The sequence below is a fragment of the Triturus cristatus genome, chromosome 11 (genome assembly GCF_964204655.1).
Source record: "Triturus cristatus chromosome 11, aTriCri1.1, whole genome shotgun sequence".
NCBI classification, from domain to species: Eukaryota; Metazoa; Chordata; class Amphibia; order Caudata; family Salamandridae; genus Triturus; species Triturus cristatus.
This window is the reverse complement of record NC_140594.1, coordinates 584,869,459-584,883,614: the sequence shown is the minus strand read 5'-3', so window position 1 is coordinate 584,883,614 and position 14,156 is coordinate 584,869,459. Positions and strand designations below refer to the sequence as shown.

Below are 14,156 nucleotides of genomic sequence, written 5' to 3'. Positions count from 1 at the left end.
GTAGCGATCTGCATTTCATGCTGGACAAATAGCGAAGTGACTGTTGTGAATGAAAGAGATAGGGTTCAGTACCTGGTAGAGATACTCCAAAAAAAACCATGAAAAGTAAAACTTGCTTCACTTGAACCCAATGCTGTATGGATTATGTTGGAAGGAATTATTTGGAGTCAGGTCAATTAATGCTGGTAAGGCAACGGACTTTGGTGGAAGAAAGAGCACAAATTACTTGCAATACAAGTAGTGCAATTAGGTCATTCAAAACAGAGCACATCCGTTAGTGAAAACAATCATTGACTTAAGCGAGAGTCATCAATCATTTTGACTGATATTACCTAGTACGATATTTTTCACTGCTTGATTTGTCTTTCTAGGTCTCAGCGCCTGCAGTTTGATGTTTCATCTCCTAACGGCATTCTTCTCTTCCGAGAGACCAGTAAAATGGTCACTATGTATGGTGGGTATTCCAGTCATATACTTTATTGCACTTTATTGTATGCAGTCTTCATAGGAAACTTTCTTTCAGTGTTCCCTGTAACACAATCATGTTTTGGAGACAAATCCATTTACCATCTTTGTTGGTCTACTTTATGTACTGACAGACATGTTTTGGAGCTACTCAGTGCAGCCTTCTAACCCATGATCTGCCTTGTTTGCCTGCTTGGCTTGGAGGTCTGCAGACACAGTGGCTAGGTCAGCCAGTCCATGTAGCTTCTCTTATACCGCCGTGGTTTTGAGTCAACCAGACAATCAGCCTACCTAACTTGAGACACAATTCCACTGCTGCTAATTCTAGTTAATTTTGAGACCAAAGTCTGGAGCCAGTTTATAAAGGTAATTTACAACAAGTGAGTCCTCAAGATAACATAGCTTGGTACTATATAAAACTTCAAGGAAAACTACCAAAAGTGAAACCAAGGAAGAGGCTTCACAAGGGACGAGAAGGAACGGTCTTGTAACAGAAACAATCCAGTGAGGACGTTCCAATAAGGAATTGCATCCAAGGGTTGTACCCCATTTACTTTCTAGCTCCCAAGTAGGGCCTACCATTGAGATCAATCATAAAACTCAGGGTCCTAAACAAAACACAAATTATAAATGACCACCTGCAGAAGGTTTAGCCTACAATTCAAGGAAACAGTATACATGGCAACTGTAGAGTTCAAGGACACATACTTTAATATACCATTTAACAAAAAGTGCAAGCAATGTTTCAGAAAAGAGATAAACAATGCACATTACCAATTCAAAGTGCTTCTCTTTGGGATAAAACCATCGTCTAGGGTATTCATAGAATGCCAACAATATGGTGAAGGTGCGTTCACTGAGGAAATGCAATCAGAACATTCGGACAGTATTCCAAATTTGAGGTTTTGCAACATGAATCCTTTTCTGGATTCACATGGTGTGCATCTATACCGCAATTTGGTGGTTTGGTCAGGAATCATGTTTTGTGCTTCTGGTTTTTTTCTTTCTTTTTTCGTGTGTGTAGGCATCATCGACCATCATCTGCCGTTTGTCTAGAAGGAAACTGGAGGAGCTCTTTAGAATCTACAAGGATCTGCAGAGAAGAGAAGAAAAAGTCACCGAAAAGCACAGAGAATCACAGGAAACCATGAAGAACATCATAACCTGGGCTGTGAACTTCCCCCGGTAAGGGGGGACCCCGGAAATGGAGGACACATGGCAGAATGCAGGGGAGACAGACAGATAAGTGATATGGAGAACACCCCATTTAAATTCTGTCCAAACTGCCACCACAAATTTGCGCAAAGTGATTCACACAAGGTCTATAACCTGTGCCTTCCAACAGATCACAGTGCAGAAGACTCTGAGGCCTGTGCCGAATTCTTAGGGAATACTCTCTAGGCCAGACTGAAGCAACAACTCACATAATATGCCATGGCCAGCACTGAGAAATCACAGGAATCCCTGAATCACCTGGGTCTTTCCATCAGTGACGAATAAAACATCGAAGAAGCCAAGCTGGCGCAGGGAGGAGAGTCGGATGCTGAAGGGAGCATTGTCGACGTCAAAAAAACAGAAGCTGTGAGGAACGCTGCATGGAACACAGAAAAGAGGAAGGTAACAAAAGCCCCAAAGACCCAGTAGTCCAATTCGAACAATTCGATGACCAAGTTTGACATACACACACACACACAGAGCTGCATGGGTGCTGACCAAAGGACACCAATGGGGACAAGCCTCGATGCTAATGGGGGCAAAGGAGGTACTGAAGGAAAGGACCAAAGAGGCAAAGTACACGAAGCTAATAGCTTTTAAGAGAAAGCCCTCCTCGATGACCTCTGCCAAACGCTCGCTCGAGGTTGAAAGGAAAAGACACTGACTCAAGCCTGAAATGACTGCGCTCCTGCAGCTGAAAAAGGAGTTATATGATTCCTTCAAGACCTTTTGGGTCCCAACAAAACCCTCGTAGCAAAGGGTATTGGGAGAAGATTTGCAGATATTGAGGTCCGTCGACACCGGAACCACATAAGGACGTACAGGAGGACCAATTTGATTACGAGGAGGCGCAGGTAGATGGGAGAGAGAGACAGAGCTGGTTCGACGATGAGCAGTAGGATCGCAATTCCGAATCCCCCCTGCTCCCTCCGATGAAGGAATCAATAGCTTCCCTTCCAGGCCTTTGCTCCCGGAGGACCTGTCCATGTACAATGGACTAATAAAGAGGGCTGCAGCCACATATAGGGTGAGCTGGCGGAGGAGAGAGGAATCTTGCCACAGCTAGGGAGATTACTCCTCAAATGGAGAAGAGATATAAATATTCTATACAAGATCCTCAGTACATCACAGGAAGCGTACCAGCAGACTTTATCATAGAGGCCACAGCCAGAAAGAGGGATGATGCACAAACATCTACAGGCCCACCCCCCAGAAAAAAAAAGCACAAGTATGGACTGGATGGGTAGGAAGATGGAAAGGGAGGCAGCGATGCAATGGTGATTTGCAAACTCCAACGCTCTCCTTAACAGATGTGGCTACCAGCAATGTGAGGAAATGGAATGACTGATGCAACACCTCCCAGAGGAGTTCCAAAATAGAACAAATGCAGTCATCCAGGAGGGCAAGAATATCGTCAGCTCCTGCCTCAAATCTGTGGTGGATGCAGCGGATACTGCAAGCAGACAGCTGTGCACAGGCACCACATTGAGTAGGCACACATGGCTCAGGATTTCCGAATTCAAAGCCCAATGTACAGTCGTCGGTGCTAAACATGCTGTTTACAGGGTAGGTTCTTTTCGGACCCTTTGTGGATGAGGCACTCCAACAAATCAAGAAATACAACAAAACGGCTAAGCTGCGTGGGCCTTACAGTTCAGAGGATCTTTCAGGAGGGGAGGTGACCCCAATAGGAGGCCAGCAGGGAAAGTGGGTTTCTCAACAACCTAGCAGCAATACCAACAACAGGGTTTCAACCAGCAGGCCACACATCCACCTACTCAACGGCAGTGGCAACACCTGGCAATCAGGCCCTTTCATGGAAAGCCCAGACGTACGCAACATTTCAAAATTACAACATTGCGTGATGTGATCCCGCTCCTAAGAAGGGGAGACTATATGACCACACTAGACCTAAAAGACGTCTACCTTCTCATACCAGTAATCCACAGGTACAAGAAGTACTTCTGTGGAGAAGTGTGGCTCAATGGTTAGAGCGGCAGACCCTGATGCAGACGTCTGGCCCGGGACCAGGGTTCAATTCCCGCCTCGGCGGGTCTTGGACTCGTAATTCCTCGGACCTGATTTCTCGCCTCGGTGCCTATTCTAATCATGGGTCCCACGCTGCAACTCTGGGCAATAGCTTGCTTAATCTCCACAACGGACCCAACAGCGCTGGGATGCCTGGCTTCACCCTGGGGATGCCCAGGAGTGGACATTTCACAGGGAAAAGCCAGGAAGGGTTCCCTAGCGGTATGAGTACAGCGCCGGGAAACCCCGAAATGGGGTAGCTGTGCGCTATATAAGTACAAACACACAAACACTTCAGATTTCTAGTGGATGGAGTACACTACCCATTCAGAGTGCTACCCTTCGGGATAAAATCTGCACCTGGGGTGTGTAAGAAAGTGGCTCTGTATATAATGCACCAAGGTAAGGTACAGAGTCCAACAGTCCCCAGAGGTTTGGCAGTGGTTAAAGTTAGATATAACCTTACTCTCTAAAGTGGTAGCTTGGTTGAGCAGTAAGGCAGTATCGGAGGACAGTGTAAAGCATTTGTTGTACACACTCAGTCAGCAAATGGTTTCACACACACTCAATAACTGAACTCTAGGCCAATGGTTTTGTATATAAAAATATATAGTTGTTTTATTTTAGAACCACATGTAGCTATCAAAATACTTTCTCAGAATGAAATGCTCTAGTTGAATACTTTCAATAAGCAATAGACTTTTAAATGCAATAGTTACAGTTGTTGCAATAGGCAACACAAGTTAAACACAATTATAACATTGAGCTCAATAGGAATATTTAAGTAAATGCAATATCAATTACTTTACATAGGTTTTTCTTACTCGGCCTGGAACCTGGATTCAGCCCTGGTGCATCTCCTGTAAACAGTTGAAAGAAATCGTTTTTGTTACACAGGCGATTTTTAACGAATATTTGTATGTTAAAAAAATTGACACTTAAAAGAATTTCTGGCAAAAACCAGGCAATGTTATCCTATGGAGGAAAGTTTGGTTATCGGAAAATCGCATTTGTAATTACTTTTCAGGGTCAGTGCTGGGCACCAAGATCCAGCACTGGGATCTCTCCTGGTAACAGGTTAGTAATTTCGTTTTCGTTGATCGGTTGATTTTTAGTGAATATTTTAAAGTTTCAAAACTCGACACTTATAGAAGAATTTCCAAGTAAAAACCAGTCAATGTTACCCTATGGAGAAAAAGTGAGTTATCGGCTTTTAGGGAAGTACTCGACTGGCTGAGTTAAGGTTCTGGGGTAAGACTTAGGAGTCTCCCATGGTCAGGTAGGTACAGTTGTTACACCCTCAGCGGCACAGGGGCAGCCGGGTGCAGATAGAGTAGGCCCAATGTTAGCCTATGGCAGGCAGGGGGCCTTTGGTTGGTGGCTGCTAGCGGGCAGGCCACGCGGCTGTGGGAGCTAAGCTCCTGTTCACTTACACAGGGCAAGTGGGGAAGTAGACTAGGACAGATGATGCACTTCCAGGGGCACTTGGGCAGCTGGGTGCAGGGTGCTTTTGGGCCATCGGGCGCCCAATGTATTTCTGTGGAAAAGCTGCAAGATGAACAAAGGCTGCAGGCTTGGGGACGGAGATTCTTCAGGTGCGACCACCACTTCGAGAGGTAAGTTGGGAAGCTGTAAGTTATGTAGGCACCCAGGAGCTGGGCACAGGGCGCCGGGTGCAGGGGTGTCTTTTGGCGTCGGGAAATCTTACCCTCTGCTGGTTCCAGTTGGGGGGGTCCCGGGAGTTGAGGCTGCAGGCATCGTCGGGAGCGTCGAGGAGGGTCCTTGGATGCTGGATTCTTGGTCACAGTCGCCGGGGGGACGTCCTCGTGGGCTTTATTCACTCAGGCACAGGCCGGGCTCCGCGGGTGCAGTGTGCGCTGGATTCGCGGTTCCTGGCTGGCACCTGGGGTTGTTGCTTGTTTGAGCAGAACCACTGCTCGTGAGAGTCCCAGTCTTTAGATGAGCAAGGCAGTCAGGTCCTCCGGGGTTTTCGAGGTTGCTGACCACTGGAGACGCCGGGGTTTAGCAAGAGCAGGGTCGACAGGCCTGTAGGGCTGGGGCCAAGTCAGTTGGTGTCGTCCTCTTGTTAGCAGCTGCACGGCAGGTCTTCTTTCTTCCTGTTGTTCTTCTTGTTTAGTAATCGGGATCTGAGGAAGGAAGGAAGGTTCAGGGTGCCCCTAAATACTAAATGTAGGGGTGTTACAGGTAGGGAAAGGTCAGGGACCAATGGGTCCCTTTCCTGGGGTGAGGACACCCCTTATCCTGCCACTCTCCAGTGGGAGGGGGGCAGGAGCCTAGTCCTGATTGGGTAGGGCTCCCCATCCTCAAGATGGCAAGAGCCCGGAGTTGTGCTTCACCTTGCCTCCCCCACCTGAGGGGTGGGGTTGGCAGAGGCTGGCACACCCCCTTTCCTCCCTTGGGTTTTCCCGCCAGTCTTCCTGCCAGAGTGGGGGTCAGAACCGGTGGGGACCAGTTGCTGAGTGCAGCAAGTGGTCTGGGGAGGCTCACAAAAGCGGCATGCCTTTGAAGCTTCCCCTGCCCATCCTGGGGGAGGAGGCTTGAAACCTCGCCCCAGGATGTGCATTGTTGCAGGCCCACTAGAGCGGATGGCTCTCTACCCAGGGGACCAGCAACCTGTCTGCTTGGTGGCAGCCTATGCAGCCTCTCAGTCAGGACACGGGTTGTTGGTTAGTTTCAGGGGGCAACTCTAAGTTGCCCTCTGTCGTGCATTTTACATTAAATCCCACACTGGCATCAGTGCGGGTTTAATGTGCTGAGAAGTTTGGTCTTTGTGAGCCTCCCCAGACCACTTGCTGTACTCAGCAACTGGTCCCCACCGGTTCTGACCCCCACTCTGGCGGGAAGACTGGCCGGAAAGCCCAAGGGAGGAAAGGAGGTGTGCCAGCCTCTGCCAACCCCACCCCTCAGGTGGGGGAGGCGAGGTGAAGCACAACTCCGGGCTCTCGCCATCTTGAGGATGGGGAGCCCTACCCAATCGGGACTAGGCTCCTGCCCCCCTCCCACTGGAGAGTGGTAGCCATCATGGTGCTGTGGAGTTCGTAATGACAACCTCCCAGCACCATACACTCTTAATGGCAGCACTGCACTTAGTGCCCAGGAATGGACCTGGGTACTGTAGGGTTACAGGGCTCATGCACCTGTACCCACACCACTGGCATAGTGCACCCAGCTAGAGGGGTGACTGAGGTATGCCAGGGCAGTGTGTTTGTGGGCATGGCACACAGGGATGTGTGCCATGTCGACTCTGTTTTGTTCTGCACCAAGACACTCAGCCTGCAAGGCAGTGTGTGTGTGTCAGGGTACAGGGCCTCTAAGGGTGGCACAATAAGTGCTGCAGCCCTTAGGGGCCTTCTCTGGTCACAGGGCCCTGGGTACCTAGGGTACCATTTACCAGGGGCTGACATGTGGCCAGAGATGCCAATTGGGTTTAGGCTTCAATACAGTTTTAGGGAAGGAACACAGGCCCTGGGCACCTGATTGGCAGGAGCCCAGGGCACACTCAGTCAAAGTACATCAGCAATTCAGCAAAAAGTGGGGGCATACCATGTAAGAAAGATGACACTTTCTCACAGGGTGTTCACAAAATAGCTATCTGAGGTGGCTGCATGCCTAAGGAGAAAGGTTATCCATGTCTACCCATAAATGGACGACTGGCTGGTAAACTGAAACTTGGAAATAAAATGGCACAGAGACATGTAGAAAGTCAGAATGATCCACAATCAAGGGTTTACCATAAACTACGAAATCTTTTTACCATTTCAGGATCCAAAGACTCAGGCAGAGAGGGCAAATCTTGAACATGCAGAGATTACTTATAAACTACGAAATCTTTTTACCATTTCAGGATCCAAAGACTCAGGCAGAGAGGGCAAATCTTGAACATGCAGAGATTACTTATAAACTACCTACAACAGACTGAAGCAATCTGGAAGGGAAAATAGCTCTTCATTTCCTTCGCTAGGGCTAGCAGTGATACACCAGTAACCAAAGGGACAATTGCGCGATGGATAGTAGACACTATCAAAAAATGCTATGCAAGGGCGGAACAGACCTTGCCAACATGTCCTAGAGCGCACTCTGCCAGGATTGCTATGGTTGCACCTTTCTTCCTGGTTAACGTACCACTGGCTGCGCATCGCCACACACCTACACAAAACAATACTGTGTGGACATCCTTCTGAACAAGAAAGCACAGGCGGAATAGAGAGTACTGTAACACCTGTTTTCTAATTCACCCCATTTGCAACTCATACTTCCCAGAGAACCAAATACCGTTACATAATCAGATGCACAGCATGTGACTCCATAAAAGGATTCATGCTACAAAAAGAAATGGTTACTGTAGGAAGCTGGCTCTGTATATGATATTGCCATTAGGTGGTAATGCCGTGTACAGAGTCCAAGGGTTCACCAAAAGTGTACAGGGCTCAATGCAAAACCCAAAGTGCTCTATTAGTGGTAGTGTGGACGAGCAGCCTTAGGCCTAACACAGAGGAGTGTAAAACATTTATTGCACAACAGTGATCAATAATGAACACACGACTCAAGGCAATCCAGACCAATTTTAGAAAATGATACTTTGTGATTTATTTTAAGACCAAGGTTCGAGGCATGTGGGCTGCTGAATTCATATCTGTGCATAGATCGCCGCCTAGTGTTAAAAAAATTGACACTTAAAAGAATTTCTGGCAAAAACCAGGCAATGTTATCCTATGGAGGAAAGTTTGGTTATCGGAAAATCGCAGTTGTAATTACTTTTCAGGGTCAGTGCTGGGCACCAAGATCCAGCACTGGGATCTCTCCTGGTAACAGGTTAGTAATTTCGTTTTCGTTGATCGGTTGATTTTTAGTGAATATTTTAAAGTTTCAAAACTCGACACTTATAGAAGAATTTCCAAGTGAAAACCAGTCAATGTTACCCTATGGAGAAAAAGTGAGTTATCAGCTTTTAGGGAAGTACTCGACTGGCTGAGTTAAGGTTCTGGGGTAAGACTTAGGAGTCTCCCATGGTCAGGTAGGTACAGTTGTTACACCCTCAGCGGCACAGGGGCAGCCGGGTGCAGATAGAGTAGGCCCAATGTTAGCCTATGGCAGGCAGGGGGCCTTTGGTTGGTGGCTGCTAGCGGGCAGGCCACGCGGCTGTGGGAGCTAAGCTCCTGTTCACTTACACAGGGCAAGTGGGGAAGTAGACTAGGACAGATGATGCACTTCCAGGGGCACTTGGGCAGCTGGGTGCAGGGTGCTTTTGGGCCATCGGGCGCCCAATGTATTTCTGTGGAAAAGCTGCAAGATGAACAAAGGCTGCAGGCTTGGGGACGGAGATTCTTCAGGTGCGACCACCACTTCGAGAGGTAAGTTGGGAAGCTGTAAGTTATGTAGGCACCCAGGAGCTGGGCACAGGGCGCCGGGTGCAGGGGTGTCTTTTGGCGTCGGGAAATCTTACCCTCTGCTGGTTCCAGTTGGGGGGGTCCCGGGAGTTGAGGCTGCAGGCATCGTCGGGAGCGTCGAGGAGGGTCCTTGGATGCTGGATTCTTGGTCACAGTCGCCGGGGGGACGTCCTCGTGGGCTTTATTCACTCAGGCACAGGCCGGGCTCCGCGGGTGCAGTGTGCGCTGGATTCGCGGTTCCTGGCTGGCACCTGGGGTTGTTGCTTGTTTGAGCAGAACCACTGCTCGTGAGAGTCCCAGTCTTTAGATGAGCAAGGCAGTCAGGTCCTCCGGGGTTTTCGAGGTTGCTGACCACTGGAGACGCCGGGGTTTAGCAAGAGCAGGGTCGACAGGCCTGTAGGGCTGGGGCCAAGTCAGTTGGTGTCGTCCTCTTGTTAGCAGCTGCACGGCAGGTCTTCTTTCTTCCTGTTGTTCTTCTTGTTTAGTAATCGGGATCTGAGGAAGGAAGGAAGGTTCAGGGTGCCCCTAAATACTAAATGTAGGGGTGTTACAGGTAGGGAAAGGTCAGGGACCAATGGGTCCCTTTCCTGGGGTGAGGACACCCCTTATCCTGCCACTCTCCAGTGGGAGGGGGGCAGGAGCCTAGTCCTGATTGGGTAGGGCTCCCCATCCTCAAGATGGCAAGAGCCCGGAGTTGTGCTTCACCTTGCCTCCCCCACCTGAGGGGTGGGGTTGGCAGAGGCTGGCACACCCCCTTTCCTCCCTTGGGTTTTCCCGCCAGTCTTCCTGCCAGAGTGGGGGTCAGAACCGGTGGGGACCAGTTGCTGAGTGCAGCAAGTGGTCTGGGGAGGCTCACAAAAGCGGCATGCCTTTGAAGCTTCCCCTGCCCATCCTGGGGGAGGAGGCTTGAAACCTCGCCCCAGGATGTGCATTGTTGCAGGCCCACTAGAGCGGATGGCTCTCTACCCAGGGGACCAGCAACCTGTCTGCTTGGTGGCAGCCTATGCAGCCTCTCAGTCAGGACACGGGTTGTTGGTTAGTTTCAGGGGGCAACTCTAAGTTGCCCTCTGTCGTGCATTTTACATTAAATCCCACACTGGCATCAGTGTGGGTTTAATGTGCTGAGAAGTTTGGTCTTTGTGAGCCTCCCCAGACCACTTGCTGTACTCAGCAACTGGTCCCCACCGGTTCTGACCCCCACTCTGGCGGGAAGACTGGCCGGAAAGCCCAAGGGAGGAAAGGAGGTGTGCCAGCCTCTGCCAACCCCACCCCTCAGGTGGGGGAGGCGAGGTGAAGCACAACTCCGGGCTCTCGCCATCTTGAGGATGGGGAGCCCTACCCAATCGGGACTAGGCTCCTGCCCCCCTCCCACTGGAGAGTGGTAGCCATCATGGTGCTGTGGAGTTCGTAATGACAACCTCCCAGCACCATACACTCTTAATGGCAGCACTGCACTTAGTGCCCAGGAATGGACCTGGGTACTGTAGGGTTACAGGGCTCATGCACCTGTACCCACACCACTGGCATAGTGCACCCAGCTAGAGGGGTGACTGAGGTATGCCAGGGCAGTGTGTTTGTGGGCATGGCACACAGGGATGTGTGCCATGTCGACTCTGTTTTGTTCTGCACCAAGACACTCAGCCTGCAAGGCAGTGTGTGTGTGTCAGGGTACAGGGCCTCTAAGGGTGGCACAATAAGTGCTGCAGCCCTTAGGGGCCTTCTCTGGTCACAGGGCCCTGGGTACCTAGGGTACCATTTACCAGGGGCTGACATGTGGCCAGAGATGCCAATTGGGTTTAGGCTTCAATACAGTTTTAGGGAAGGAACACAGGCCCTGGGCACCTGATTGGCAGGAGCCCAGGGCACACTCAGTCAAAGTACATCAGCAATTCAGCAAAAAGTGGGGGCATACCATGTAAGAAAGATGACACTTTCTCACAGGGTGTTCACAAAATAGCTATCTGAGGTGGCTGCATGCCTAAGGAGAAAGGTTATCCATGTCTACCCATAAATGGACGACTGGCTGGTAAACTGAAACTTGGAAATAAAATGGCACAGAGACATGTAGAAAGTCAGAATGATCCACAACCAAGGTGTACCATAAACTACGAAATCTTTTTACCATTCCCAGAGAGAATGCAGGTGTTCCTGGAGGCAACATTGGACTTGAGGACAGTTCAAGCATACCCAGTCCTCAAGAGAGCGTCAGCAATAGCAATGCAAACTCTCCTCTACCAGAAAGGTCAGTCTCTGACAGTGAGGACTGTTATGAAACTGATGAGCATGATGGATTTGTGCATCCCCTCATATCGCATCAAATAATACACATGCGACCTATACAGAAATGGATCTGCAACAGATGGTTACAAGCCACAGGGAGCTGGAAGGACCTAGTGGTTGTCACATCAAGAATTCAGAAGGAGATAGAATGTTGGAACCCGTCAAACATGAATATAGGGAGACCTTTCAAGGTACCAATCCTCCGGTGACCACTACAGCAAATGTGTCCTGCAAAGTTTGGGGAGAGCACATTGGGGATTTGAAGGTCAGAGGTCTCTGGAGGCCAGGGGAAGACATGAAGCACATAAACCAACTGGAACTAAAGACGGTTTTCTTAGTGCTGAAGGAGTTTGATGCACATGTGAGGGGACGGAACAGTGCTTATACAGAAGGGACAATACAACAACTAAGTTTTACCTCGACAAGCAGGGAGGAACAAAGTTGTTCCCACTGTCAAAACTAGCACAGGAAATATGGAAGTTGGCGATTCAATGGAACGTGATCCTGGTAACAATACACCTTCCCAAGAAGGAGAACTCAGAACACCACCCACAAATGGGAGATGGAGCAGGAAGTGCTAGACAGAGTGTTTAAACATTGGGGAACACCAATCATAGACCTGTTGCAACACCAGAAAACGCAAAATGCTTAATCTTCGTCCAGGTTTCCACACAACCAGTCCGAGGAGAATGCCCTGTCTACAAACTGGTCAGGGAGATTTGCCTACAACTTTCCACTGATTCCTCTGTTCCCAAGAATTCTAGACCAAGCTAGACAATCAGGACGTTACTCATACTTATTGCCAGACAAACATGGTACTCAAATCTACTGGGGATGTCCAAGGGACAAGTCATGCCAATCAAGACAACTCAGGACCTGTTAACCATGTAGAACGAAAATGTGTGTCACCCAGAGCCAGCCAAACTCAATCTAGGAGCGTGGCTCCTGAATACTTAGAGTTTGAGCACTTTCAACTGCCCTCCTCAGGACAGTGGACATTCTGAGGGAGGCAAGAAAACTGACCACCAGAAAGTGCTACACAGCCAAGTGGACCAGATACATCCACTAACGCAGAGACCAAGGAAGAGCAGAAACAAGGACAGAAGAGTACTAACATACCTTACACACTTACTCGACTGTGGCCTGACCTACGCATCACTAACTGTACACCTGACCACCATAGTCGCTCATACCAGGGGGCCAGCCTTTTCACACTGCCAGTAATTAAAAGATTTCTGGAAGGATCAAAGAGTGGCACCGCCAAGTACAGCACCAACACCCACGTGGACTCAGAATACAGTACTCGCGCACCTCATGGCAGAACCATTTGAACCAATTCATAAGACCAAATTGAAGTTCCTAACCTTAAAAGCACCATTCTTGATTGTCATCATGTCATTACTCTGGGTTAGCGAACTGCAAGCACTGACAATCCGAGAGCCATACCTTCAAGTACACAAGGATTAGGTTGTCCACTAATCCACATTTTCTACCAAAAGGGGTATCGCCTTTCTATGTCAACCAGAGTATCCAACTGCCAGCCTTCTTTCAGGATCCAAAGACTCAGGCAGAGAGGGCAAATCTTGAACATGCAGAGATTACTTATAAACTACCTACAACAGACTGAAGCAATCTGGAAGGGAAAATAGCTCTTCATTTCCTTCGCTAGGGCTAGCAGTGATACACCAGTAACCAAAGGGACAATTGCGCGATGGATAGTAGACACTATCAAAAAATGCTATGCAAGGGCGGAACAGACCTTGCCAACATGTCCTAGAGCGCACTCTGCCAGGATTGCTATGGTTGCACCTTTCTTCCTGGTTAACGTACCACTGGCTGCGCATCGCCACACACCTACACAAAACAATACTGTGTGGACATCCTTCTGAACAAGAAAGCACAGGCGGAATAGAGAGTACTGTAACACCTGTTTTCTAATTCACCCCATTTGCAACTCATACTTCCCAGAGAACCAAATACCGTTACATAATCAGATGCACAGCATGTGACTCCATAAAAGGATTCATGCTACAAAAAGAAATGGTTACTGTAGGAAGCTGGCTCTGTATATGATATTGCCATTAGGTGGTAATGCCGTGTACAGAGTCCAAGGGTTCACCAAAAGTGTACAGGGCTCAATGCAAAACCCAAAGTGCTCTATTAGTGGTAGTGTGGACGAGCAGCCTTAGGCCTAACACAGAGGAGTGTAAAACATTTATTGCACAACAGTGATCAATAATGAACACACGACTCAAGGCAATCCAGACCAATTTTAGAAAATGATACTTTGTGATTTATTTTAAGACCAAGGTTCCAGGCATGTGGGCTGCTGAATTCATATCTGTGCATAGATCGCCGCCTAGTGTTGGGTCCGGATGTTTGCACGTTGTTGTCCTGGAAGAGTCTTCGAAGTATCCTTGGATAGGTGACTCCTCCCCTGGACTACAGTGCGCATGGGCATCCTCTCCATCCTCAGATTGTTTTTTTCCGCCATTGGGTTCGGATGTGCTATCTTAGCTCAAGTTAGGAAAAACTTTGGTCGAGGCCACAAGGCCTTTAGTTCGCGTCGGTACTGTTTATCGATCGGGTTTCGATACTATCTGTTAGTTTACTGACTTTCAGCACCGACTTTGTTCGCATTTACCTGTCCATCGACAACTTCGACGATGGAATCGAGGACGCCATTCAAAAGGTGTCCGGTATGTAATGCGAAGTACCCACACATCGACGTCCATCCGGTGTGCAACAAATGCCTTTCGC

The 14,156-nt window shown here is 48.8% G+C and overlaps 1 protein-coding gene across 10 annotated transcripts in view; it reads left to right on the top strand.

Annotated features, from left to right (window-relative positions):
• Window positions 1–14,156, top strand: part of XPO7 (exportin 7) — a 598,229-nt gene that overhangs the window by 430,539 nt on the left and 153,534 nt on the right. For all 10 annotated transcript variants that reach the window (XM_085633849.1, XM_085633846.1, XM_085633854.1 and 7 more), the window contains one exon: window positions 372–454. In XM_085633849.1, coding sequence (XP_085489975.1) covers window positions 372–454 — 83 coding nt within the window. The remainder of the gene's footprint in view (window positions 1–371; window positions 455–14,156) is intronic.